The sequence below is a fragment of the Bos indicus x Bos taurus genome, chromosome 11 (genome assembly GCF_003369695.1).
Source record: "Bos indicus x Bos taurus breed Angus x Brahman F1 hybrid chromosome 11, Bos_hybrid_MaternalHap_v2.0, whole genome shotgun sequence".
In the NCBI taxonomy this organism is placed as follows: Eukaryota; Metazoa; Chordata; class Mammalia; order Artiodactyla; family Bovidae; genus Bos; species Bos indicus x Bos taurus.
The window spans coordinates 29,126,281-29,153,968 of NC_040086.1; the positions used below are offsets into that span (position 1 = coordinate 29,126,281).

General features: G+C 50.0%; 1 protein-coding gene across 2 annotated transcripts in view; it reads left to right on the top strand.

Annotated features, from left to right (window-relative positions):
- Nucleotides 1–1,344: 1,344 nt before the first annotated feature.
- TTC7A (tetratricopeptide repeat domain 7A) overlaps nt 1,345–27,688 on the top strand; it is a 123,172-nt gene continuing 96,828 nt past the window's right edge. Inside the window, exons 1-3 of one of the 2 annotated variants that reach the window (XM_027555189.1) lie at nt 1,345–1,828; nt 11,857–12,020; nt 19,912–20,080. In XM_027555189.1, coding sequence (XP_027410990.1) covers nt 1,645–1,828; nt 11,857–12,020; nt 19,912–20,080 — 517 coding nt within the window. In that variant the 5' untranslated portion in view covers nt 1,345–1,644. Of the gene's footprint in view, nt 1,829–11,856; nt 12,021–19,911; nt 20,081–21,571; nt 21,630–27,688 lie in introns of those variants that run through there. The other variant, XM_027555190.1, reaches the window with a different exon arrangement.

Here is a 27,688-nt window from a genome sequence, read left to right on the forward strand (position 1 = left end):
ACAGAGCAGTCTGGTGGGCTACAGTCCATGGGGTCTCAAAGAGTCGGACAGGACGGACCCACTAACTAACACTGAAGAGGATTACGGCGGGGGCGGGGGCGCAGGAAGGCTGCCTTCAACAGACGCCCCCTTGTGGCTGCAGAGACAAAGGCCCAGCAGCCTGAGCTCCACTTCACAAAAACTTCCCGCAGGTTACAGTTGTCCAGAAGCACGAAGTAGTGTCTCCTGACACTGAAGGTGGTCAAGCTCACTCCCAGGGTTACGTATCAGGCAGGGGCTGCGGAAGAAGGTGTGCACCTTCTAGCTCTTAGGGGTCTATACTCAAAAGCTTGCTCTGACTCTCCGGTCTTCTGGAATCTTCGGTCTGTGCCATGCACTGTCACTTAAATAACCCTGTTTTGTCGCTTTGGTCTTGCGTGATGGCCTCCATCCGCACCCTGGGCTGTACCCGGAAGCGGGGCCACCATAAACGGGTCTCAAAGGGTTGTAGGTCTGCCTCCCCCGCCTCCCCCGCCTGCCTTGTAATCCTTTGAACTTCTTAGTACCCACAGCACAGGGCTAAGTCCTGCTAAGAGCTCGGTACAGCTTTGATCAAAGTAGTCTTTATACACTAGAATTAAGAAATAAGTAAATACCAAGTTGGAGAAACGGCTTAAAACGTTACCAAGTTGGAGAAACGGCTTAAAACGTCTAAGAAATCAAGGGCAACAGGATTCTGCAGAGGAAAAAAGGCCTGCCAGCTGGGGTGGGGAGAGACAGGTTGGAAAGAGGAACTCCACTCTGAAGAAAGAACGTACAAATCTTTCGCAGGGGAGGCATCCCGAGAGTCGCGGGCCTCGGAACGAGCGGGTTCTCCAGAGCGCCCCGGGGTTGGCGCGCAAGACTCGCGCGGCCCAGCAGGGCGGGAACCGGGCGACAGCCGGTGGCTTCCCGGGGAGGCTCCTTCTCCGAGTTGGGAGCTACCGGCCGGCGGGCCTCTCCCCGGATTTGTGACGTGCCGGGGCAGCGGTGGTGACGGGGCCACCACACAAAGCAGGGTCGTCGGGGCGGGGGTCTCCCAGGCCAAGAGCCCCAGTGGGATGGGGAGGGGGTGGGGAGCGAGGCGCCCCCGGGCGCCGGGGCTCCGCGCGGTATTAAAGTGAGCGCCGAGTCTGCAGTGGCGGCGGCGGCGCGGGGGTGGCGCCGGTGCGGCCGCGAGCGCCTAGCGCGCGCCTGGCTGCTGTGGCCGCGTTGGCGGCCCGCGCGCCTGGCTCGCCGAGGCCGCGCCACGCCCCCACGGGGGTGGAGCTGCGGCCGGGGGCGGGTCCGCTGCTGGCGGCGCCCGGGCCCGGGGCGGGGGTTGTGGCAGCAGCTGCAGCAGCGGCGGCGGCAACGGCGCCAGGAGCTGTTGCTGCAGAGGCGGAGGCTGCTCCTGGACGCGTCCGAGTCGCGCAGCCGGAGTCCCAGCCCGGAGGTGCCGGGCGGTGCGCTGGGTGCTGCGGCTGCTGCCCGCCCTCCGCTGCCAGGGCCCCCGCTGCCACCCGGGCCCCGGCCGCAGCTCGCGCCCCCGTCGACCCCGCCCGCGTGTGTGCCCCAGCCGGGACGCCGCCCCCGGCCGGGTCTCCACTTCTCGGCCGCACCTCCCATGACTGCGCCCGCTCGAAGATGGCTGCGAAGGGCGCGTACGGCTCCCACCTGAAGATGGAGAGCGAGCTGGAGCGCTGCCGCGCCGAGGGCCACTGGGACCGCATGCCCGAGCTGGTTCGGCAGATGCAGGCGCTAGTCGTGCTGGGCGGCGGAGGCGGCCGGCGAGGCAGCCCGAGCGCCGGGTTCACCTCTCTGGACACCGGTGAGTAAGGGAAGGGGCCGGTTCACGAGCGCGGAGCGCGCGAAAGGCGCCGCCTCCTCCAGGAAGCGGGCCCCGACTGCCTGGGGCAGGAGGTGGCTGCTTTCGGTATTACTCGTCCTGCGTTGCTGATGTTAGGAACAGCCAGGGTACTTAGGAAGATTCTTCTGCCCCAGGAGAAACACGTGCAAGGTGTTTTGGGGAAGAGAAACGGGTTTTGCTCTCTGCCGTTTCCGATCTTGTGGGCTACTCCGACTTCTGTGAAATGGTGGTACCAACACATATCAGCTCAGGGCGTGGGCTGGACCCCGGCGCCACCCCTCCAACCCCTATTCCGGTTCCTAAACTCTGTCAGGTGAAGACTATCTGTCTCTCTTTGCCCTCCCCTTCTTCCCCCGTCAAATTGACAGCGGAGCTCTGTGCACAGCCAGTACGGTTGCGGGCTTGACGAGCGCCAAGGTGGAGTGGTGAAGTGGAAAAGAGGGCTGGTTAAGCCTTAGTTTCCTCTTCTATGTTCTGCTTCAGGACGCCTCTAGTCCTGCAGTCGGTGACTTTAGCAGTAGGGCTGGTTTGGCTGGGCTGGGCTCTTGTGCCGAGGCGGGAAAGCAGCCTGATGTGGCGGTGGGGAGCACCCCGCCCCAGTTTCCAACCTCAAATCCTGTTCCTCGTACCTTCAGCTCAGCCCGGCGAGCCCTGCCTTAAGCCCTCTCTGTGCTAAACCAACTTTAGAGCCTTTGTGGAAGGAGGCAGGCAGTAAATCAATACAGATATAAAGTTTTAAGGACTGCCCAGCCCGTGGAAGGCTCTGTAAGGAGACAGAATGATAATAATAATATCAGTAATAAGTAACTTGCTCACTCACTGTGTGCCAGTGTCTAAGCCCTGTAATCAACTCGTTAATTTCTCCAACAACCCCATGAAGCAGGTACTCTTGTTTGCCTTTTTCAGACAAGGAAACTGAGGCACAGATTACTTAAGCAGCTTATCATCCAGCCAATAAGTGGTGGAACCAGGTTTTGAACCCAGGTTTCTTTTTTTATATATATATAATTTATTTATTGGCTGTGCAGGGTTTTCGCTGCTGCCTGTGGGTTTTCTCTAGCTGTGGAGAGCTGGGGCTGCTCTCTAGTTGGAATACACTGGCTTATTGCAGTGGCTTTGCTGGTCGTGGAGGAGGCTCTGGGCACAAGGGCTTCAGTAGTTGCAGCTCCTGGGCTCTAGAGCACTGGCTCAGTAGCTGTGGTTCATCGGTTTTGTTGCTCTGCGGCGTGTGGAATCTTCCCGGACCAGGCATGGAACCTGTGTCCCCTGCATTGGCAGGTGGATTCTTATCCACTGTGCTGCCGGGGAAGTTCCTGAACCCAGATTTCTGAGTACATCCTTTTAACTACTTGCACCATTACCTCTCAAGGATGTATTACACAAAAACTGAGCTTGAAGACCTGACGAAAATGGATGGGAAGCAGAGGGGTGATCAGAGGGCAATTGTGTGCGAGATTGTGGAACTCAGAGACAGGGGAGGTTTCAGGAAACAGCAGAACCGATGCTGGCCTCTAATTGGTGTTGGGAAAGGCAGAGTATTGTTTCCTGGTGAGGAGGAAGGATGGATGGACACCGAGGGAGCTAGATGCCAGGGATGGACAGTTGGTCTGAGACTCTCAGGTAGGTCTGAATGTGGCAGTGAGTTGCATTGGCCAGAGCTAAAGATGCATGTGGGAGAAACTGATGGGAAGGATTGATAAATTTTAGGTTCCCTCTCTCCCCTGTGTGGGGTGATGTGGTAGGGTGGGGCTGGTGAGGGTGGAAGGGAAACTGACCCATGCCAGGGCATTGGGGCCTGGACAGTGCGTGGGAATCTGAGTGAGGTTGGCAGCACCTCAGAGAAACATGCTGGGCCCACGAAACGAACCAGGGCCTCCTGGAGGCTCCACAGGGCTGTGCTTCCTAAGCCGGTCTTCAGACATCTCAAGGAGGTTGACTAATTAAGTCATTGGTATTGCAGGACAAAAGAGTTTGGGGAATCCCCAAAGCTAAGACATTAGGCTTAATAGATTCAATATGGTTAAACTGATGTTTTAAAACTGTAGGACTTCTCAGAGCCTTTCATGTGCTCACCTGTCGGTGATATTCAAGCCCAGGTTAGAGTATAAACACACATTTCTCAAACTTACTTTGACCATATGCTATGAAGCATTATTGGGAAGCACTGGCATGGCATAGTTATAAATGGTATGTGTAGTTATAAAGTGCTTCTTCTATTTGAACAATTTTTTTTTGTAAACAGCCCAGTGGGGAAGGCAGGAATGATTGTCCCCACTTGAGACACCAAGGCCCAGAAAGGTCACATAATGAGTAGTATGTGGCAAAGAATGTGTACCCAAACATGAGTCTCACCCACCAAGTCTACCAGGGACAGTGTGAAGCCTGGCTGGGCTTCACGGTGAGTACTGGCCAGCCCAAAGAGGGAGGCTGCGGGCACTGGGGTCTTTACTGCCAATTTTGAGGTTTGGTTCTATAAGTTATTTTCTCCCACTGTTAAATCTAGATACACTTATTCCAAAATGCACACACGCACATGTACACACAGACACACACAAGGAAGGAAAACAAGTGATTTCCAAAGCCCACGTGTAGGGCATTTTTGGATTGTCTGCTACTTTGGTTGTTTCTCCACTGAGTTCCTTATCACTGGAAGGACTGGCAGCCTATTTTTTTGAGGGGGTGTTGGCACTGACCACCCCCCCACTGCAACCCAAGAGGGAGATTCTTAAAAGTCCCACCTGGTCGATTAGATTGTTACAGTCAAGGACCAGAAGCGTCAACATAATGACATAATTTGGGAGAAGGGAGGAAGCTGAACCCCGGCTGAACCCTGCTTTACAGACTGAGGCCCCACTGTATCTGTGGGGTTTCCTCCAGAAGCAAAGAATAGCTCCCAGGGCCTGGGTTTCACTCCAGGCAGCAGGAGGGGAAGACCCAGCTGGCGGGGGGGCCCTCTTTCTGGTCAGAGATGAAGGAGTGAAGGATCAGGAAATGCTCCCCCAAAGGGGGCCCTTATACCCCTCCTTTCTTGTTTGGGGAGATTGCTCCCCACCACCTGCCCAAGGGGAAAGGGGTTGTTACTGTTTGTGCATTTTCTTTCAAACATATCCGGTTTAGATTTGGTCAGGATGCAGCAGGGGAACCCCAGAGTGTGGCTAACTGTAATGGGGTTTGTTCATGTAGAAACAAAGGATCCCATCCAAGTGGTTAAAAAAAAGAAAAAAAACCTTTATTATGAAAAATTTTTTAAACATCAAAAAAGTAGAAAAATGAATCTCATGTATCCATCAACCAGTGTCAGTAATCACAAACCCATGAATAGTCTTGTTTGAGCTATACCCTGGCCCATTTATCCCCCGCATTGTGATTTCAGTATTTATTTATTAAATAAGAACTCTTTTGAAAAATAAAACTCCCATATTATTATTGCAGCCCCCCTTCATCTAATGCTTAACTTTACAGTTCATTTGCTAGAATCAGGATCCAAATAAGGCCACACATTGCATTTGGTTAATGGATTGATCTAAGACACTTTATTATGAAAATTTCAAACATACAAATTTGAAAGAATTTTGCAGTAGACACCTATATTGTCGCCGCCTAAATTCTGATATTCTTTTACTATACTGTCTTTAATCACTTCTGCCACACTGTCCATTCAGCTCAAGTCTCTTAATCTGTAGTTATCCCCCTTTTAAATTAGTGATTAAAAAACCTGGCGATTGTTCTGAGCTTTTTTTTTCAGCTGAAGCCAGAGGGAGTGTGTTTGAGGCAGGTGGCCTGTCACGAGTTTTGCCCTCTTCCTCCTCTTGCTGCGGTTGGAAGGTCCCACCCTTTGCAGTTCTGTGAAGTGAGCAGTTGCAGAGACCAATGTGTCCCCTTTTGACCAGGAGGGAAGGGGCTGATCTGAGCACCTGGCCCGCTGGCTGGACCCAGCTTTCCTGACTGAACTGAGAAGTGAAGAGAAGGGCGCTGTGCCCTGAAAGTATGGGTTCTGGGGAGGAGGCTGGTATCCTTAAAGTGGGTCCCTATGACCTGTTACCCATTGAGAGGCCTGGAGAGGGGCAAGAATGGAAAGGAAGTTGGCCCCAGAGGCCTCCAAAACAAGGTGGGAAGACTGGGGGGCCACTAAGTAGGGGCTTCCTTTGCGCCTCTGCTAAGGCAGAGGGCTAGGCTGGGCCGCCACAATCAAGAGCCAGGCTGTCAGAGTCTGTGGCACTGTCTGTGAGAAAGGCCTTTCTAATGCCCTGGGAAGGGAGAAGCTGGAACACTTAACCCGACCCAGGATAGGGAGTAGATGTCAGACACTAAAATGATAAAGAGCAATTTGTTTTACCTTTGGAGAAGGATAGGAAAGCCTCCATCTACCTCTGTCCTTATTTAACAACTGAAAACCTAGAATAGTCTTCAGTTCCATAGACTGACCACTTGAGGACAGTGGGATGGAAAATGTGGAGCAGGGAGGAGAGTTGGACAAGGAAGAAAAGAAAGTAAATTCCCAACATCCACTTTGAGTGTCTGCTAAGTGGAAAAACAGAGACTGAGTAGGGAGTGAAGAGGGAGGGCAAAGGGTTCTGGAGAAGGCCCCGGAGTGTTAATTTACAAAATAGTCTGTAACTCACAAATGTGTAACGGTGAGAACTGTTCTTATTCCTGACCTTGGAATTAGCTTTTAACCTACTGTCTACAGCTCCTTAGACTGTTCTTCATTTCCAGACTATCAGAGGCTCTGCTCTGCATGGGATGTGGGAAAGACACACTGTTCTTTGGCTGCGTTACGTTATGGTGGGTTGTGACCATAACAGTATTGCATCTCTATTGTCACCTATAAAATGAGTATAATTTCTACCTTTCAGAGTTGTGCAGATTAAATGATACTAAATGATAAAGTACCTGATCCTCAGTACGTGTGTGCGTGCTTAGTTGTGTCTGACTCTTTGTGACCCCATGGACTGTAACCCATCAGGCTCCTCTGTCCATGGAATTTTCCAGGCAAGAATACTGGAGTGGGTTGCCATGCCCTCCTCCAGGGGATCTTCCTGACTATGGATCGAACCCGCATCTCCTGCATCTCCTTCACTGGCATTCTTTACTGCTGAGCCACCAGGTATTCAGTGAGCCCTCAGCAAACATCAGCCCTCCTTTGGCAGTAAAAGGCACTCTTGTGTTTTAAAGTAGTGCTTCTCAAGCTATCTGTGGTGAAGGCTCAGTTTTATGTTCTGGATTTTGGGTTTTGTGTGTTTTTTTAGATTCTCAATCTATTGTGCTCTGATACTTTCTTAAAATACATAAACTGATACCCACTCACCCCCAGTTTTCTAGTATTTGATTCAGCAATTGTTATGTCACATGATTATCAGTGTTTCTAAACATACGTTATAAATTTCTGCACTCACCTGCAGGACTGGGTCACAAACATGCACAGACCTGCCCCAGCCCATGGACCACACTTTGAGCAGAATGTGTTCCGAGGACAGTTCCGTTATTTTGAAGAGAGGTAATCACTGCAGACTCATCTCACATGCTAGTAAAGTAATGCTCAAAATTCTCCAAGCCAGGCTTCAGCAATACATGAACCGTGAACTTCCTAATGTTCAAGCTGGTTTTAAAAAAGGCAGAGGAACCAGAGGTCAAATTGCCAACATCTGCTGGATCATGGAAAAAGCAAGAGAGTTCCAGAAAAACATCCATTTCTGCTTTATTGACTATGCCAAAGCCTTTGACTGTGTGGATCACAAGAAACTGGAAAATTGTGAAAGAGATGGGAATACCAGACCACCTGACCTGCCTCTTGAGAAATCTGTATGCAGGTCAGGAAGCAACAGTTAGAACTGGACATGGAACAACGGACTGGTTCCAAATAGGAAAAGGAGTACGTCAAGGCTGTATATTATCACCCTGCTTATTTAACTTATATGTAGAGTACATCATGAGAAACACTGGACTGGAAGAAGCACTAGGTGGAATCAAGATTGCCAGGAGAAATATCAGTAACCTCAGATATGCAGATGACACCGCCGTTATGGCAGAAAGTGAAGAGGAACTCAAAAGCCTCTTGATGAAGGTGAAAGTGGAGAGTGAAAAAGTTGGCTTAAAGCTCAACATTCAGAAAACGAAGATCATGGCATCTGGTCCCATCACTTCATGGGAAATAGATGGAGAAACAGTGGAAACAGTGTCAGACTTTATTTTTTTTGGCTCCAAAATCACTGCAGATGGTGACTGCAGCCATGAAATTAAAAGACGCTTACTCCTTGGAAGGAAAGTTATGACCAACTTAGATAGCTTATTGAAAAGCATTGATATTACTTTGCCAACAAAGGTCCGTCTAGTCAAGGCTATGGTTTGTCCTGTGGTTATGCATGGATGTGAGAGTTGGACTGTGAAGAAGGCTGAGCACCAAAGAATTGATGCTTTTGAACTGTGGTGTTGGAGAAGACTCTTGAGAGTCCCTTGAACTGCAAGGAGAGCCAACCAGTCCATTCTGAAGGAGATTAGCCCTGGGATTTCTTTGGAGGGAATGATGCTGAAGCTGAGACTCCAGTACTTTGGCCACCTCATGCAAAGAGTTGACTCATTGGAAAAGACTCTGATGCTGGGAGGGATTGGGGGCAGGAGGAGAAGGGGACGACAGACGATGAGATGGCTGGATGAGATCACTGACTCGATGGACATGAGTCTGAGTGAACTCCGGGAGTTGGTGATGGACAGGGAGGCCTGGCGTGCTGCGATTCATGGGGTCGCAAAGAGTCGGACACGACTGAGTGACTGAACTGAACTGAATCACTGCAGATGGTGATTGCAGCCATGAAATTAAAAGACGCTTACTCCTTGGAAGGAAAGTTATGACCAACCTAGATAGCATATTAAAAAGCAGAGACATTACTTTGCCAACAAAGGTCCATCTAGTCAAGGCTATGGTTTTTCCAGTAGTCATGTATGGATGTGAGAGTTGGACTGTGAAGAAAGCTGAGCACTGAAGAATTGATGCTTTTGAACTGTGGTGTTGGAGAAGACTCTTGAGAGTCCCTTGGACTGCAAGGACATCCAACCAGTCCATTGTAAAGGAGATCAGTCCTGGGTGTTCTTTGGAAGGAATGATGCTAAAGCTGAAACTCCAGGACTTTGGCCACCTCATGCGAAGAGTTGACTCATTGGAAAAGACTCTGATGCTGGGAGGGATTGGGGGCAGGAGGAGAAGAGAATGAGATGGCTGGATGGCATCACCGACTGGATGGACGTGAGTTTGAATGAACTCCTGGAGTTGGTGATGGACAGGGAGGCCTGGCGTGCTGCGATTCATGGGGTCGCAAAGAGTCGGACACGACTGAGCAACTGAAATGAACTGATGGGCCCTGGAGAGTATTTCAAGATTGAGCTTTGCCTGGAAGGAATTGGTTTCTTGTGGCATGAAAGGAAAGGAGCCAGGGAGCTCAGGGGAGCTCTGGGCTGGGCAGTTGAGTGGCTGAGGTGGGATTGGTGGTCCAGCGGCTGGGCTGCAGACCTGGGGGGCGGGGTGGAGGGGACGAGAGCTGTGTGCGCAGGCGCACCTGGCCGCAGAGGGGCGGGACCAGCGCAGGAGGCGGAGCCTGGGGAGGGTTTCTGTTCCCAGGGAAGTGGGTGTATGCTCAGTCCCTCAGTCTTCTCCAGGTCTTTTCGACCCCATGGACTGTATAGCCCTCCAGGCTCCTCTGTCCATGTAATTCTCCAGGCAAGAACGCTGAGGTGGGTTGCTGTTTCCTCCCTGGGAAGCAGCCAGTTCCTAACTCTGCCTCAAGTTTTACACATTAGAAGGGGACAGCAACTTGCCCGGTGGCCGACAGCTCAGAAAAGCTGCTCAGGCACCTACTTCTAAGCAGCTCACTTCCCTTCCTGCCTGAAGATTTTGGAAACGTAGGATATTTCCCTTTATTCTTGAGTTGATTTAAATTTTATTTTTGACTGGATAATATATTCACATGGGTCAGTCTTCCAAAGGTAACCAAAAGAGTGAAAAGCCTCCCTCCATTTATGCCCCTTCCGCATAAAGCAGCAGAGTTAGCAGATGTTTATGTAATTCTTTTGTGTGTTTTCATGCATAAATGCACAGTGGCCCACTGTGTGTGCTCCACTTTCTGATCAGTGTATCTTGAAGTTCATTTCATGACAACCCATACAGAACTTCCTAATTTCTTTATATGGTAGTACGGCGTCCCTTTTAATGAATGTATCATGCTTTATTTAATCAGACTTCTCTTTATGGACATAAAAGTTGTCTCTAGTTTTCTGCTATTATAAACAACATTGCAGGAATGGCCTTATATGTCAGTTGTTTTACACATGTTTGAGGATGTCTGTAGCCATGGGATTGCTGAGTCAATGGAATGTGCAAGGAATAATTTTATCATATGTCACCAAATTGTACTTTATAGCGGTTCCACCAACTTTTGCCCCACCAGCAATGGATGATAGTTTGAGCCATCATTTTTGCCCATTTCATCCAAATGTTAATTTTAGAAACCATGAGGTCAGTAGCAAAGAATGGGCTTGTAGGCTATGGCATACTCAGAGGGCACACATCCTGTTATAGTTTTCTTGGGTCTGGACTTCCCGGGTACTCCCTGTAGGGCATCTCCCTCACAGAGAAAGACTCTTACTCAGGGACAGGCAATTGTATACCCATGGCTTTGAGTTGTGAGCAAATTGCAGTGGTCCTGAGAGTAAGGAGTGAGTGGCGTTCTGAGTAGGTCTGAGAATGCCATCCTGGCAGCAGGAAGAGCTCTAGAGGAAGTGGGACTGAGCTCACCTTCCTGGAGGCATTTTGGATCCGCATGGAAGTCCCGAAGCCCCATGGCTTCCCCGTGGGGGAGTGGAAAAGATCTGTTTCGCTCAGCAGCTAATATTTATTGGGTGCCTGTATTCAGTGGTCCTTGCTCTGTTCGAGGGGACTGGGCCGTGAGCCAGTCACACCGAGCACAGCCACCTGAGGCTATCCCTAAATCACCGTCAACCTCAAACCCTGCACCCTGAGCACCCGGATCCCACCTCACCCAGGTTGCCCCTGCTGTAAGTAGCAGGAATGTGGTGGCCCCAAGAGTGGAGTTTTCAGTGCCGTTGGGGGGATGGCAAATTAAACCAAGCAGTATAAAATCACTAGCCAAGTAGTGAGGTCTATAGATGAGCTAACGTATGTGAGAGAACTCCAGAAAGTGCCAAGGATTGAAGATGTTCAAGGATTTGCCTTGCTACACCAGTAAATCTGCTTCCTGCCTTAACTCCGCTTGGCTGTTAGATTATCCCAGTCCCGTGCCATATTCAGCCACTTCAGGTGTCTCCGACTCTTTGTGACACCATGGACTGTAACCCACCAGGCTCCTCTGTCCATGGGATTTTTCAGTCAAGAATACTGGAGTGGGTTGCCATGCCCGCCTCCAGGGGATCTTCCTGACCCAGTGATACAACCCACATCTCCTACATCTCCTGCATTGCAGGAGGATTCCTTACTGCTGAGCCCCAGAGGAAGCCCAGGTTATCCCAGGGTCATGTTCAAATACCGTAAAAACAGAGAAAACCAATTCTGGTTACATGGAAGTTAGGAGCACTAAACTCCTAAAATGTGTAAGCCACCATGCTTATTTTTCCTCTTCAGTTGTTTGGGAAACGTTCCTTCTTGGCGTAAGAACTTATCACTGTGGAGCACAGATATGGTTTTGTCATTTTAAATTCTGAAATTCCGGAATTTGTTCCAAGTCCTGGGAACTCCACCTCAACCGCTACACTGCAGAAATTAAACCAAAGCGGGCAGTTTGTGCTGTGACCGTGGTAGAATGTCTGTGTTTTCTCTTCAAAGGCTGGTTAAAGTTTGTGGAATCTGTGTCTTTATTTTCTTAGACCTGGACCATTCATGTGCCTGGGGCGGGAGTGCTTGGGAGCGTACAGTCTTCACACTCGCCCTGTTGAGGGGACTGCTGCCCTCACTTACCAACTCTGACTCCTGCCCTGCTTTCCAGATGACTTGGGGAAATTGCTCCTGGCCGAGGCCCTCCTAGAGCAGTGTTTGAAGGGGAACCACGCCACAATAAAAGACTCCATCCCTCTGCTGGAGAAGAATGAGCCGAAGATGAATGAAGCCAGAAACCACCTGAGCAGCATCCTTAACCACGGGAAGCTGCCGGTAAGCGGTTCTGCCCTCTACCCAGCAAGCCTGGGGCTGCCTCTCCTCTCTCCTCCCTCCTGTCTGCTGTCCAGCCTTGCTGGGGTCATCTGGTTGCTGGAGAAGCATGAATCTCTTAAGGGTCAACCTTGCGCCATTCAGTACAGTAGCCACTAGCCACAGGGCTCATCCAAATTGAGACGTGCTGTGAGTGTAAAACACACACTGAATTTTGAAGACAGTACAAAACGCGGAATATAAAAGATCATTAATTCTTTATGTTGATTACATATTCAGATGATAATATTTTGAATGTGTTACATAAAACATTATTAAAATTAATTTCACCTCTTTTACCTTTTTTAATGTGACTAGAAATTTCTACTAGAAAAACCTAAATTACACTTGTGGCCCAAGTTGTATGTTTCTATTACACAGTGTTTGGTTGACCTAGTTTGTCCCTGATCATTTGGCCTCTTCCAGGGTCTCAGGGAAATAAAACCTAGTAAGCCTACTATCTAGTTGGAAACAGGCAAATACGCTGTTGTCTAGCAATGGAAGCACTCTATAACATGGCAGTCCAGTTTGAGTCCACGTGCATTTATTGAGCATCTACTGAATGCAAGGCATTGAAGAGTGATATAGAGGGAGGTACAGTCTCAGCTTTCTTTAGGCCTTTACTGCTCAAAGCATGGTCCACCCACCTGCAGTATGGGTATTATCTGGGAGCTGTTAAGAATGCAAAATCTGGGACGTCTCTGGTGATCCAGTGGCTGACTCTGCACCCCCAATGCAGGGGCCCAAGTTTGATCCCTGGTCGGGGAACTAGATCCCACATGCCACAACTAAGAGTTTGCATGCTGAAATTAAAGATTCCGCATGCTGCAATGAAGATCCAAAATAATCACATAAACAAACATAAATATAAGGGAAAAAATACAAAATCCGATTCAGAATCTGCATTTAAGAAAGCTCTCTCGGTGATTCTCATGCACTTTCTTTAAGTTTGAGACTGTTCTCAATTCCAGTGTATACTGAGTTGTAATAGAAGTATTGGTATGTCATTAGAGACCCAAAGAGGAAGTAATTTTTCAAGAGATATTCCAAAGTAGTATATTTCCTGACTTAAATATTTACCTCAGGGAGGCTGCAGGGCTACTGAGAAGATAGTCCTATTAAACACTTGTCCAAGGTGGACTGTGATGCATGCCACTGGAGTAGCTTATGAGGGGAGGCAAGTCTTAGGGGGACAGTCCCTGTGGTGAGCTGGGGCAGTCAGACTCAGGCTGATGGTAGTTCTGAAATTGGACCCATTTAGGGGCTGGACCTTAAAAGGGGTCAGGATATGGACTTACACAGATAGAACAGTGCATTCTAAGCTACGGAAGCAATGTATGATCCAAAAGTTCCTCTTAGAAGGGTTTCCTTAAAGTATGTCAATTAGCAGGAGCATCAGGGGATGGCTTTAATTAGGTATAAAGGGACATCGTGACCAGAGAGTTGGGAGTGAAATACCAGGCCAGGAAGTGGGTGTGTTTTCGGTAAGCTGTGTGGGGAGACTGTCCTGGGAGTTTAAGGTTACTGCCTTCAGACTCCTTGACAGGGATTACTGTAGTCCTGGGAGGTTTTGTGCTGGATTAAAATAGCTGCTTGACCCTGAGCCTGTCCCCTGATCTTCCAGGCCTTCTAGTTTCTCATCTGCCCATCAAAATGGCTGAACTTGACTGGTAGGTCTCAAGTTTTTCCCATCAAGACCCTTTAAATTTTTTTCTTTCCGGTAGACTTTTTAATTATATATTAAAAAGAATTTTTTTTTAATAAAAATGACTCGGGCTTATTGGAAAAAAAGGTTCACTAAAATAAAAAACTAGTTTGAATAATAATAAGTCCTTGTTTCCACTCCAACCCCCGTGCTCACTCCCATCCCGAGCTGAGCTCTGGTCATCACTTGCTGTGAGTTCCATATGCCTTCTCTATGTTAACAGTCACATGTACACATGTATGGAGCTTTCTTTTCTTCTTAGCGTTATAGGGTTCTTGTCAAGTTGCTCTTTTGCACCAAAAACTCACTTGATGCTATCTCCGTGCCAATATCTCATTCTTTGTATTTGCCGAATGGTATCCACATGTATTATTGTGAAAGCTGCTTTATCTACCATATCAAATTTATTCAATACAGATTTTACCATGCTTTATTAACCAGAGACAAAGATAGGCACTGCTAACATTGAGAAATTCACTGTTATATGGACCAAGGCTAAAAACTCCATGTTAATCAGGCAAAATAAAATATTAAATAGTTTGTGGGATTCTCTATCTTACCCCAAAGGCAAAGGTGTGACTGGGGTGTGATATTTCTTGGCAGCAGATGAAATCTCAGGTGGCTTCCCATGCATTCTGAGGCATTCTCCTGGGGTGAGGAGGAGACGTGGGTCCCGGAGCACCTCCTCAGGGTAGTTTGGAAACTTCTGCCCTCAGTCACCTCCAAGATCCTGTACAGCTTCGTGCTTTGGAGGCTGGTGAAAATGAGCCATTTGTCTTGACTTCGGTGTCCAGTGAGTGCCAGGTTTTGCCCCATCTCACTGGTGCTTCACAGTAACCTTCTGCAGTGGTATTTACTGTTATTCCCATTTTCCAGATGAGGAAACTGAGACCTAGGAGAGGTGAGTCACTTCGCCAAGGACCGCAGCGTAGTTCTTGAACACAGCCCGTCTGACCCTGCTCCCACATTCCCATGTTCTCTGCCATTTCTCAGTGTTGTGTACTGAGTGCTGGAGTAGAAATTAAATAATGACTGAGAAACTGGGACCAGGAGCTGACTGTGGCTCAGATCATGAACTCCTTATTACCAAATTCAGACTTAAATTGAAGAAAGTAGGGAAAACCACTAGACCATTCAGGTATGACTTAAATCTCTCATGATTATACAGTGGAAGTGAGAAATAGATTTAAGGGCCTAGATCTGATAGAGTGCCTGATGAACTATGGACCGAGGTTCGTGACATTGTACAGGAGACAGGGATCAAGACCATCCCCATGGAAAAGAATGCAAAAAAGCAAAATGGCTGTCTGGGGAGGCCTTACAAATAGCTGTGAAAAGAAGAGAAGCGAAAAGCAAAGGAGAAAAGGAAAAATATAAGCATCTGAATGCAGAGTTCCAAAGAATAGCAAGAAGAGATAAGAAAGCCTTCCTCAGCGATCAATGCAAAGAAATAGAGGAAAACAACAGAATGGGAAAGACTAGAGATCTCTTCAAGAAAATTAGAGATACCAAGGGAAGGTTTCATGCAAAGATGGGCTCGATAAAGGACAGAAATGGTATGGACCTAACAGAAGCAGAAGATATCAAGAAGAGGTGGCAAGAATACACAGAAGAACTGTACAAAAAAGATCTTCACAACCCAGATAATCACGATGATGTGATCACTCACCTAGAGCCAGACATCCTGGAATGTGAAGTCAAGTGGGCCTTAGAAAGCATCACTACGAACAAAGCTAGTGGAGGTGATGGAATTCCAGTTGTGCTGTTTCAAATCCTGAAAGATGGTGCTGTGAAAGTGCTGCACTCAATATGCCAGCAAATTTGGAAAACTCAGCAGTGGCCACAGGACTGGAGAAGGTCAGTTTTCATTCCAATCCCAAAGAAAGGCAATGCCAAAGAATGCTCAAACTACCACACAATTGCACTCATCTCACACGCTAGTAAAGTAATGCTCAAAATTCTCCAAGCCAGGCTTTAGCAATATGTGAACCGTGAACTTCCTGATGTTCAAGCTGGTTTTAGAAAAGGCAGAAGAACCAGAGATCAAATTGCCAACATCCGCTGGATCATGGAAAAAGCAAGAGAGTTCCAGAAAAACATCCATTTCTGCTTTATTGACTATGCCAAAGCCTTTGACTGTGTGGATCACAAGAAACTGGAAAATTGTGAAAGAGATGGGAATACCAGACCACCTGACCTGCCTCTTGAGAAATTTGTATGCAGGTCAGGAAGCAACAGTTAGAACTGGACATGGAACAACAGACTGGTTCCAAATAGGAAAAGGAGTATGTCAAGGCTGTATGTTGTCACCCTGCTTATTTAACTTATATGCAGAGGACATCATGAGAAACGCTGGACTGGAAGAAGCACAAGCTGGAATCAAGATTGCCAGGAGAAATATCAATAACCTCAGATATGCAGATGACACCACCCTTATGGCAGAAAGTGAAGAGAAAGCCTCTTGATGAAAGTGAAAGTGGAGAGTGAAAAAGTTGGCTTAAAGCTCAACATTCAGAAAACGAAGATCATGGCATCTGGTCCCATCACTTCATGGGAAATAGATGGAGAAACAGTGGAAACAGTGTCAGACTTTATTTTTTTTTTGGCTCCAAAATCACTGCAGACGGTGATTGCAGCCATGAAATTAAAAGATGCTTACTCCTTGGAAGGAAAGTTATGACCAACCTAGGTAGCATATTCAAAAGCAGAGACATTACTTTGCCAACAAAGGTCCATCTAGTCAAGGCTATGGTTTTTCCTGTGGTTATGTATGGATGTGAGAGTTGGACTGTGAAGGCTGAGTGCCGAAGAATTGATGGTTTTGAACTGTGGTGTTGGAGAAGACTCTTGAGAGTCCCTTGGACTGCAAGGAGATCCAACCAGTCCATTCTGAAGGAGATCAGCCCTGGGATTTCTTTGGAAGGAATGATGCTAAAGCTGAAACTCCAGTACTTTGGCCACTTCACGCAAAGAGTTGACTCATTGGAAAAGCCTCTGATGCTGGGAGGGATTGGGGGCAGGAGGAGAAGGGGACAACAGAAGATGAGATGGCTGGATGGCATCACTGACTCGATGGACATGAGTCTGAGTGAACTCCGGGAGTTGGTGATGGACAGGGAGGCCTGGCGTGCTGCGATTCATGGGGTCACAGAGTCGGACACGACTGAGCAACTGAACTGAACTGAACTGAGAAACTGGGACTAATGTGGGTGGCTATGTTGCGGCTCCTGCTGTTAGAGATCTCATTTGGCATCTGTGAAGTATTTCCTCACCTCTTCTTCTTACCTGAGTGTACACATGAGGTCACTCTTCCCTGTTTATTGACAGACAGTGGGGCACAAAAAGGCTCGGTGACAGCCCTGATCTGTCCAGTCGAAGGACTGTCCCCCAGACCCAGTGGCTTCTTGCAGAGCATCCTTCCACGGGGCTGAGGCTCTGTGGTTCCCACACTGTTGAATTGACAAGCCAGGTTCAAATTCAAAGGCATGGGTCCCAAAGAGCATAGCCAACTTTTAATTCTGCCAGGAAAGGACATTCACAAAGCCCCCAAGCACAACAGCAGAACCATTCCATTTTCTGTTACTATCGGTGCATAAAAGAACAAACATCTTAACATCAAAACACAAGACAGATATGCTTAAGAATTATGCCCTTCTTAATTCTTAAGAATTAAAGGCAGCTTTTTAACTAGCATGACTTTAACTTTATAAAACATTCACCGCATCGTCCTTAATTTTCCACCAGCTTGGGGGAAGCTCTGTTGTAAACTGTTATTGGTTCACCAGGAACCACTCCAAGCTACACCGTGTCATCTCGGCCTGAAGCATGTCCTGAGCTTAGCTGCCCTTTTCCTTCTTTACAGGAGAACAGAATAATAATAATAATTACTCATGGCCTGTGTTTATGTAGCTCCTTTCTAGAGAGAAGTTCAAAGCTCTTTTCTGGACTTCGTCTGCTTATGCTCTTGGCTTCGCTGTGACGGGAGGTGATGGGTGGCTGTTATTATCTTGCCCTCAGCAATGGGGAAATCCAGGACAGAGCAGGGAGGAAATGCGCCTCCAGAAGGTGTGTGATCTGTGGCCCTGACCCAGGGCAGAGGTGACCTATTGGGGGAGACTAGCAAATCCCCTTGAAAAATTCAGCCTTTGAGCAGGTCTATAGTTAGCAGGTCAGGCATGCAGGGGGCCCAGTGGGTCTGCTTGGTGGAGACATTGTGGGGGGTCAGCAGAAGGGAGCTCTCTGGTAGCCAGGGAGGCTTCTAGGAGGAGGTGGGCCTGAGCAAGGCCCCGAAGAAGAGTGGAGGATCTGCATAGACTGAGGGGAAGGGAAGACTGTTATAGATGGGGCTTGTGTGAGCAGCAGCAACGGAAGAACGTGTATTGGACCAGTGAGGGAGGGGATTGGGGCTTTGCCGTGTTCCACTTCCCTCTGTTGGCTTCTGAGAAGGCAGTAGGTGGTGAGGAGTGGTGGGTGCTTCCCCTGGGGTCATGAGTACCCGAGACTCTGATCTCCCTACAGGGGGTCAAGGGCAACACCTTCCTGTTGGTGACAGAGGCCGGGAGTGGGGACCAGGACTGCATCTCCCCGGAGCTTCGTGGACAGAACTGGTGCTCTGTGGGGGGGGTGGTGCCCAGAGCCTGGCCAAAGGGGTGGTGGGCTGGCTGAGCACAGACATGGAGGCGGAGGGCTACCAACAATGGCCTCAGAAGGTGGAAGATTTTAGAATAGTCTGGGCCCACGTCCAAGGCCAGGACTCTAAGCAGGGCTGACCAGACCTGCTCGGGTCCTGAGGGAGTTCCCAAGAGTGCTCATATGGGGCGGAGATCTGAGTGTAAGCAGTACTTGATCAAGTAGGGGAAAGAAAACAGGCTTGCGTGCAGGCACTGGATTCTGATAAGATAAGGGCGGTGGCCTCACAGGCCTTCACTCTCCTGTCTTCTGGCCACGTTTGTGGCTGTGGCCGTCTCCCTGCAGGGGTCCTGCTGCTGTGGGTGAGGGTTTCAGCTTCAGGCCCCTCACCTGCAGGACTCTTTCCAAGACCTTTCACCTGGTTAAATATACATATATGCATCTATCTATCTATCTGTGTAGATGGGGCTTTCCAGGTAGCACTTGCGGTGAAGAACCCACCTGCCAGTGCAGGAGATGTAAAAGATGCAGGTTCGATCCCTGGGTTGGGAAGACCCCCTGGAGGAGGGCATGGCAATCCACTCCAGTATTCTTGCCTGGAGAATCCCCATGGACAGAGGAGCCTGGAGGGCTACACTTCATAGGGTCACAAAGAGTCAGACACGACTGAGGTGACTTAGCACGCACACATATACATATATATATAGAGGACCCACAATTATATAAGCTTTAGGCCCCCTGGACTGCAAGGAGATCCAACCAGTCTATTCTAAAGGAGATTGGCCCTGGGATTTCTTTGGAAGGAATGATGCTAAAGCTGAAACTCCAGTACTTTGGCCGCCTCATGCGAAGAGTTGACTCATTGGAAAAGACTCTGATGCTGGGAGGGATTGGGGGCAGGAGGAGAAGGGGACGACAGAGGATGAGATGGCTGGATGGGATCACCGACTCGATGGACATGAGTTTGAGTGAACTCCGGGAGTTGGCAATGGACAGGGAGGCCTGGCGTGCTGTGATTCATGGGGTCGCAGAGAGTCGGACACAACTGAGTGACTGAACTGAACTGAACTAGGCCCCACGAAACTTGACTGGGTCTCTGACTCCCTGCTTGTATTAAAAGCAAGTGTCTGAACTGAGTGCTAGTGCCTGCCTTGGGTGAAGCTTCTGGGGCTTCTGGGAGCTTCAGGAGAAAGGAATCAGGGCCCAGTCTGTAAGCCACTTGCAGTCTAGTTGGCAGCATAAGACACACACACACACACACACACAACACTTTTAGGGACTCGTGTGAAGATATCACCAAGAGCCATAGTGTAGGCCAGGGACCACAGGTGTGCAGAGAGGGGAGCTGTCCACGTGTACTTGAGGGGTGGGAAGGCTTCCTGGAAGAGGAGAGGTGTTCTGAGCAGGGTCTTAGGCAAACCGTTACGGCTCAGAGCGGGGAGTGTTCATCCCTGGGTACCTGGTGGGGTGGGCCAGGGGCGTTGCGGCAGGAACCCGTTGATGTGGGCCTTGTCCTTTCAGCCGCAGTATCTGTGTGAGGCCATGCTGATCCTGGGCAAGCTGCATTACGTGGAAGGCTCCTATCGAGATGCCATCAGCATGTACGCGCGGGCCGGCATTGATGACATGTCCATGGAGAACAAGCCCCTGTATCAGATGCGGCTGCTGGCAGAGGCCTTTGTCATTAAAGGTAGGTGTGGGCGCCAGCCGGGGCTCCCCTTCACTGTGCCCAGGTCATTACACTCTGACCCCCACGTCCCTGGAGCACTGACCGGCCAGGTGGTTGCCAGGGTAACCAGCCACACCGCTGGCTGACTGCAGGTATGGGCTGAATGTCAGGTTAGAAGGCTTGGGTAACCCGCCCTCACTCTGTTGACAGATAGGAACCCAACTGTGTGCCCTTGGGCATATAGCTCTTCACCTTTCTTGGCCTCAGTTGATTTTTCTATAAGACAGGGTCGTAATAACCTGCTCTCACAGGGTTACCATGAACAAGAGGAATCAGTTGTGTAACCAGGTTGGGAAAGGCTTAAGAAATGTGCCACCTGTCGTCAGGCTGGCACCAGTATTGATGTTGGCTACAGGTCAGGTGCTTGATGGCAGAGAAACCTGGAATTGCTCAGATATCTGCTGCTCTCCTGCTGTGAGTGGCCCAGGGGGGTGGTGCTGGGATCCTGTGATGGGCCGGTCAGAGCCACCTCCCAGGGTGAGTAGTGTTCTGGTGGGGAGCTAGGCACATGGGCTTAGTAATGTAGGAATTTCATGATGGGGGTTGTGGATTCTCACGTGGGGAAAGAGTGCCCTTGACCTGAGCTTGTAGGCGTTACATGGTAGTGAAAGCCCTGCCCCAGACTTTGCACTGCAAGCTCCTTCTTCGCTGGACCCTTGAACCCTGGGATCATAGAGCCTGGGCAGTGGCTCTTGGTGGCAGTGAGGGTCGCAGGAACCTGTCCGTCCAGACTGTTACCAGGATTCTTGGATCGTCAGTCTTTTTATTCCAGCACAAACCAACCCCCAGAGTCTAGAAACACGTGTGGCCCTGTGGGGATTTGGTGCCTGGTAGTGGCAGAGTATTTGTCACCTTCTTTTCTATTGTAGACGGGGACATTCTGCCATCTTATATACAGGGAAACTGAGGCCTAGAGAGGGAAGGTACCTCGCCTAGAGTTACCCAGAGATCTGTGGTGGAACCAGGATTGGAACCTCCACCTCGTGTGATGTTGGCTTTGGACTATGATTCCCCACTCCCAGTCTTCTGTCTCCTTTGGGTCCCAGAGGACTGACTAGTCTGAGCAGGGCGTGGCCTCCTTTGAGAGCTGTTCATCCACCCCTGAGTCCCTGGGTCCCTTTCACCATTGAGAGACTGTTAATGCCCTCCTGGGAAATTGCTGAGATTTTCACCCAAGACAGACCCAGTACCAGGCTGTGAGAAGCAGGTGCCCATCTCGGATGGTCCAGTGTGGGGTCTTCTCCCATTGCTGTCTTGTCCCTTTCTCTGCACCCCTGGCACAGGCTGGGGGGGGTCTTGCGGGGGTTGATCTTCATTTGGCATTTGAAAACCACCTCTGCCACCAACTCCCCAAACCTAACACCCTTCCGCAGGGCTCCTTTCCGGCACTTTTTCCTGTAGACCTGGCTCGGTACCTACTGCTCCCTGTCTCCTGCTTTCTACTCTTTCCAGCACGCCTCCAGCTTCTTGGGGGAACACAGGCCCGGTGGTCAGAGGTGCTGCAGGGGAGGTAAGGAGCCGGGTGTCCCCGGCGTGGGCTGCTCGATCATCTGGCTGTGCTGGCTCCCAGCCCCCACTGACTGCACGCGGCCTTGTGCTTGCCTGCCTCCTCTCTGCCTGCCCCCTCTGTGCTGTTGCAGTGCCTGTACCCTGCTGCTTGGCATGCTGAGGTTCACCTGACCCTGTGTGTGCTTGAGATTGCACGTGGCCTCCAGAGTGTGCATGGTGTTGGTTCTCCTGGGTCTAGGGGATCCAGCAGGGTTCCGCAGAAGAGAGTAGGGGGTGGGGACGGCTCATCATTGGTCCTGACTCCATTTGTGAGCATGGGGCTTGTGTTAGTCTGCCAGGCTGCCAGAGCAAAATGTCATTGACTCATGCTCAGTCATGTCTGACCCTTTTGGGACCCCATAGACTGTATCCCACCAAGCTCCTCTGTCCATGGGCTTTTCTAGGGAAGAATGACTGGAATGGGTTCCTCCTCCTGGGGATCTTCCTGACCCAGGGATCGAGCTATTGTTTCTTGAGTCTCCTGCATTGCAGGCAGATTCTTTACCACTGAGCCACCTGGGAAGCCCCAACAAAATGTCATAGACTGGGTGGCTTAAATAATAGGAATTTGTCACAGTTCTGGAGGCTGTGAGGTCCAAGATCCATGTACCAGCAGCGTTGGTGTCTGGTAGGGGCTCACTCCTTGGATGGCGGGTGGCTGCCTTCTCGATGTGTCCTCACGTGACCTGTCCTCCCTGTGGGCTCCTGGAGAGATCTCTTCACCTTCTTATAAAACCTCTAATCCCATCATCAAGCCCCCACCCTCATGACCTCATCTAACCCTAGTTACCTCCCAAAGACACCATCTCCAGATACCATCCAATTTCGGTTAGAGCTCCAATGGATGAACTTGGGGGCCCACAAACATTCAGTCTGTAAGTAGAATGGTGGCAGCAGCATGCCTCAGAGTTCAACAAACAACAATATATATTTATTAAACCCTCACTCCACGGCAGGTATGCCCTCCTTCAGTCTACACAGTAACCCGCTGAGTAGGTGTTCTCTTCATTCGTATGTTCTAGACCAGGAGTTACAAGCAAAGAGGAGAAGGGACCCTTGTGGATGTCCCTGGAATTGGCAGAATCAGGATTTGAACCCAGGCAGCCAGAGCTCATAAACACTCTGTGATGGTGCTGCTCAGAGTCCTAGACTGGAAGGAATCACGGAAATGATGTAGGTCAGTTCTCAGGTAACAGATCAAAAAGGCTGGCGGAAGTGAAACAACTGGCCTGGACATCAGTTCGCTTGTGTGTGAACCAGAATGCCCTCCCTCCAGGCTGCTCTTTTCAGCCTTTGTCGGCAGATGTTGGGTGGCCTCCTGCAAAAGCCTGACATACCTGCTCCCCAGTACCCTGCCTGACCAAGCCATTACAGCTGAGCTTCTGTACCGTCTTGCATTGGAGTCTGCTCTGTGGTTCCACCTGGTCCCTTCCTGTGGGGCAGGGAGTTGGGTTCTGCAGCCCACCTGGCTGGAGGGAAGGGGGTGAGGCCGTGTGTCGTAGTGGGAGGGGCCTGAGCGCCCTGCCTGGAGGCTCAGTGGGACTGTAAGTGTGGGTTTCTCAAGAGCAGGCTCTGGGTCTCTTCACTCATGAGAGACATAAAAACACACTCAACTCACCTGCTTTCCCCTTCAAAGCAGAGGGACTTGGCAGTGTGTCCTCTGGGAGGTCACTCACCAGGACTTGACCTTGCTCTGAAGTTGGGGAGACATGGATGAGAACAGAAGATTCTTTCTGATTCTCAGGGAGAGCTTCAGACATCGTCCCAGGAGCTCGAGAGAGGGGAGCAGTTGAAGCAGTTGTGGGTTTCTCTTGCTTGAAGTGAAGAAACCTTATGTGCACATGCATGTATATTGCATGGAGTGGGGGACAGGAAGATATATGACCCTCCAACCCCTCTAAGGGAAAAAAGTATTGTCTATGTCAAATTTGATCAGAAACAATATGAAAACTACAAACTTTTCACTAAGATAGAAAAATAAAACAGCTTCACTTCCCTGTCTGAATGAACTGTTCCCCAACATCACACCTGGGATCAGACTGACCCGATCCTGCCAGAAGCAGAGGACTGGATTTTAGGGCCTCACATGGGCCTCCGGGACAAGGCTGGGCTCTGTCAAAGCCTCTGGCTTTAAGGAAGGACTGCCTCTCCCCAGGTCCTCCAGCTCCTTCTGGCTGCCGGGTTGATGGGTCTGCCACACAGAAATAGGCCTATCTTATGGCCAGCTGCTCCCAAGTGCCGGGCTGGCCCCGGATGGAGCTGAGGGCCCTGTCCCTGCCTATTGCAGTCCCCCAATTGGTCCCTCATCCCCCAGTCTTCCAAGCTCCTCTGGTTATCTGACTTTGTGGTATACCCAGAAACGTGAGGTGTGGGCCCTCCTGCTCTGGACCCTGAGAGTATGATGGGGGCAGAGCGCGGAGCGGGGGCAGGATTATCACATGCACCACCCAAATTGGAAGTGTAGACTCAGGCCCCACACCAGATGTACTGAATCAGAATCTGCATTTTTAACAGCATCCCCAGGTGATGTGTATACACCTTACAGTTTGAGAAACAATGTCCTGGAACTCTCTTTTAATAAACATTCGTTGGCTGGTGGATTGACCTTTAGTTCATCTCTAGAATGAAAGGGAGTTTTTATGCTCACTCTTTGGATGCAGAAACTGAGGCTTGTCCACAGTTGTGCAGCCTGTGAGTAGCAGAGCTTGGACTGGTGGCCAGTGGTTGTCTTCCAAGCTCCCATGGCTGACTAATATTCCATCATATTAATATGTATGTTCCGCGTCTTCCTTATCCATTCATCTGTGATGGGCATTTAGGTTGTCTCCATGTCTTGGCTATTGTGAACAGTGCTGCAGTGAACACAGAGGTGCATGAATAGATACCTCCTTTTGATACTGTTCTGATTGGTTTGGGGGAAACATCTTCCATTTACTTTGCATTAAAGACAATCTAGGATAATTTGGTGTCAAGGCCCTTCTCAGAAGACCTGTCCTTAGTACTGCCCATCTTTGCAGAGCCCTGCTGGTTTGATTCTGTGTGCTTGTGGCTGTCAGCCTGTCTTCCTACGAAACTTGAAGCCCCTTGAGGATAGAGGGTCATTTCTTCAACACTCCCAGTCTTCTCTCCCTCTTCTCCCTTCCCTTCCTGGACCACATGTTTCTGATAAATGAGGTCACTCCTGGTGCTCAACATGATCTAGAAAGTTCTGTCCCTTCACCTTTTCTTGGGCCACTGTCCTCGCCAACCAACCCCATTTTTGTTCCTCTACGTGTAGGTAGCGCCAACACTTCCTTCCAGACACAGTTCAGGTGCCTCCTCCACCAGGAGATCCCCCTGATTGTAGCTGCAGAATACAGCATTCTCTCCCTCTGTCAAGCTCATTTGGACCTTGGCCCAGTCTCCCCAGTTAGAGGTCAGTTTGCTTCTCCTGCCAGGGGTCTGGTGTCTTGTCATTGTACCCCTGGCCCAGCTCCCACTGGAGAGAGTAAAATTTGCCAGCAGTTGATCCAGCAAGTGCCTGGTGGGGGTGCCATGATGGACAACTCGGGTCCCTCCTCTCAGAGGAGTGGCAGGTAGGTGAGCAAAGCCCACTGCTGGTGTGCTGTGCCCGGGGAGAAGCAGCTGCTCTGGAGGAGGCCCGCAGCTTGCAGTGGCCATCCCAGCGCTGATGAGTCATAAGCCACCTAGTGCCACTCTTTCCGGCCCCGCCTGTGCATCAGCAGGCTGTAGTGTCCGTGAAGTCCACCATTTGGGAAAAGCAGGAAATGGGAACACCCAGTGGTGGCTGGTCTGTAGCTTACTCCCATGGCCTGCTGGGCAGGATGCCAGACTTGCTGCCTGGCCATGGTGTCCTGGCCACATGGCTGCCCCTAGTTCTGTGGGCTGCTCTGCCTTAACATCTTGGCGGGGGTGGGAGGGTCAGTCTTTGAATCCTCTTGGGGGCTACAGCTCCTCAGCTGCCCATCTCCAAGTAGGAGAATCACTGATGTCCAGGGAGAACTTGTTTGATCCACTCTGTTCCAGAGAGGGAAGTGAGTGAGACCTAGCAAGTTGTGGGGCCTTCCCAGGTGAGCTGGCAGGTGAGGCTGAACTTTAGGATGGATCAGCTGCAGATGGATGGAAGAGGTGCCTTCCAGGTAAAGGAAAAATCCAGAGGGAGGCCCTGGGGAAATGGAAGTGATGTATTTGGAGGAGGGTATAGTTATACCTTTCTGGAACTAAGAGGGTATGCTGGAGGGACTGGGAAATAAGGGGCCATCAAGAGCCGGCAGGAAGGCTTGTGGTATCCCTTTTGCTGGTGTTCCAGAACTTTGGCCCTAGGTGGCCATACCATGAGGTGTGGCACAGCCTGTTTCCCGTAAAATTGGGCTCATCTGTTGGCCAGCACGCTGTCTGGGTCCATCTGGAGTAGTCTAGGCAAGGCCATTGTGGATCCACATAACAAACTGTCGTCTTTTCTGTTGATCTGAGTTCTAAGGGTATCCCCAGTTCTCACGGACATGCATGATGCTTCAAGGCCTGTTCTTCTGACATCTTGAGCCTTACCCAGTTCAGCCCCGAAAGCCCCAGTGCCGCTGTCCACCTCTCAGCAGTTCTTTGGCAAAGAGCTCCCTTCTCTCTTCCAACCTGTGTTGCTTCCTGTTCTCTGGCCCTTGCTCAGTGTGGTAATGACCCCCCATTTCTGCGGCCGTGTGTCCTGCCCTGAGCCCTACAGACGTAGTCATTGCTACCTAGTTTGGGGCTTGTGGGCCCCTTGAAAGCCAGAGGTGCCTTGTGCTTTAGCCAAGCCAGTCCCTTTGCCTCTTGCCTGCAGCCCAGCACCAGGGAGGCTACCCTGGGAGGTATATCTGCTGGCCGACCAATGAAAGGATGGCCTGGCCGTGGAGGGAGATGGCCCTGGTTCACCCAGAATACTGCAGTATGATGCTAAATTGTGAAAGTGCTGTGAAAATTTAAAAGTAAAAATGTAAGAAACATTAAGTAGCTGTGAGAAATTATCTTTTCCTCACCCCTCAAGATTTTTTTTCTGTTCATTCAGTCTGTGAAACCGCCAGCTTTTCTACTGTCTCCTGGGACTTTATGGCTTTATTTGTGTGTGTGTGTGTGTGTGTGTGTGTAAGCTCAAGCTTATGCACACGTGTCCTTTTTAAAAAAATTAACCATTTATGCGTGCATGCTCAATCACTCAGTAGGGTTCCAAAGACTGTAGCCTGCTAGGCTTCTCAAACCATGGGATTTTTTTCCAGGCAAGAATACAATTTTATGGGTTTAGTAAAACTGAAAAAAATGAAAGAACACCAGGCAGCTCCTAGGGCAGGATATGGTGGGATATTTGGTTTGGGGGGTTTTTTTAGTCCTGGTATGGCAGGAATTAGCTGTTTATTTTGGCTTCCTTCTCAAAGGGGCGTGGGCCATCTGCCTTGTGGGAAAGCAGGTCAGCCCTGGCCCCAGACTGTGAGCCCTGGAGTGAGAGGCTGGCCTGCAGATGGAGAGGAATGAGCAGTCTGGGCGTCTTGCAAGGGGCTGGTGTGTTCATTGTGTGCTCACCAAGCCTTTACCGAGGTCCTGCCTGGGTGGAGAGATACAGAACAGGACAGGAAGGTGGGCGGACTCACAGAAGGGAGACCGTGGAGCTGGAAGTGAAGGAGTCGGTGTGGTCTCCCTGCATCGTCTCCTCGTGGCCCGTTCCTCCATCGTTGGAGGCCACCCCTGAGAGTAGTTGGTGAGGGTGTGAAATTGGACAGGACACTGAGGGGTGCATTTGAGAAACCAGCACAGACACTATGGCCCAGCTGTGCCAGGGTAGACAGCTGTCATTCAGCCATTAGATACACATGTGAAAGGCAGGCCCCCATGGGTGGCCAGAAGCCTGAGATTTGGGAACCCCTGGTGGGTCATCGAGGGTAAGTAAGGAAAGACGTGTGGAATCTGGGCTGAGAGGACAGATGGTGTTGAAGCCGGAAGACCTGGGTCTGGCTGGCACTTAGAGTGGAGGTGTTGGAGGGAATCTCTTCTCCC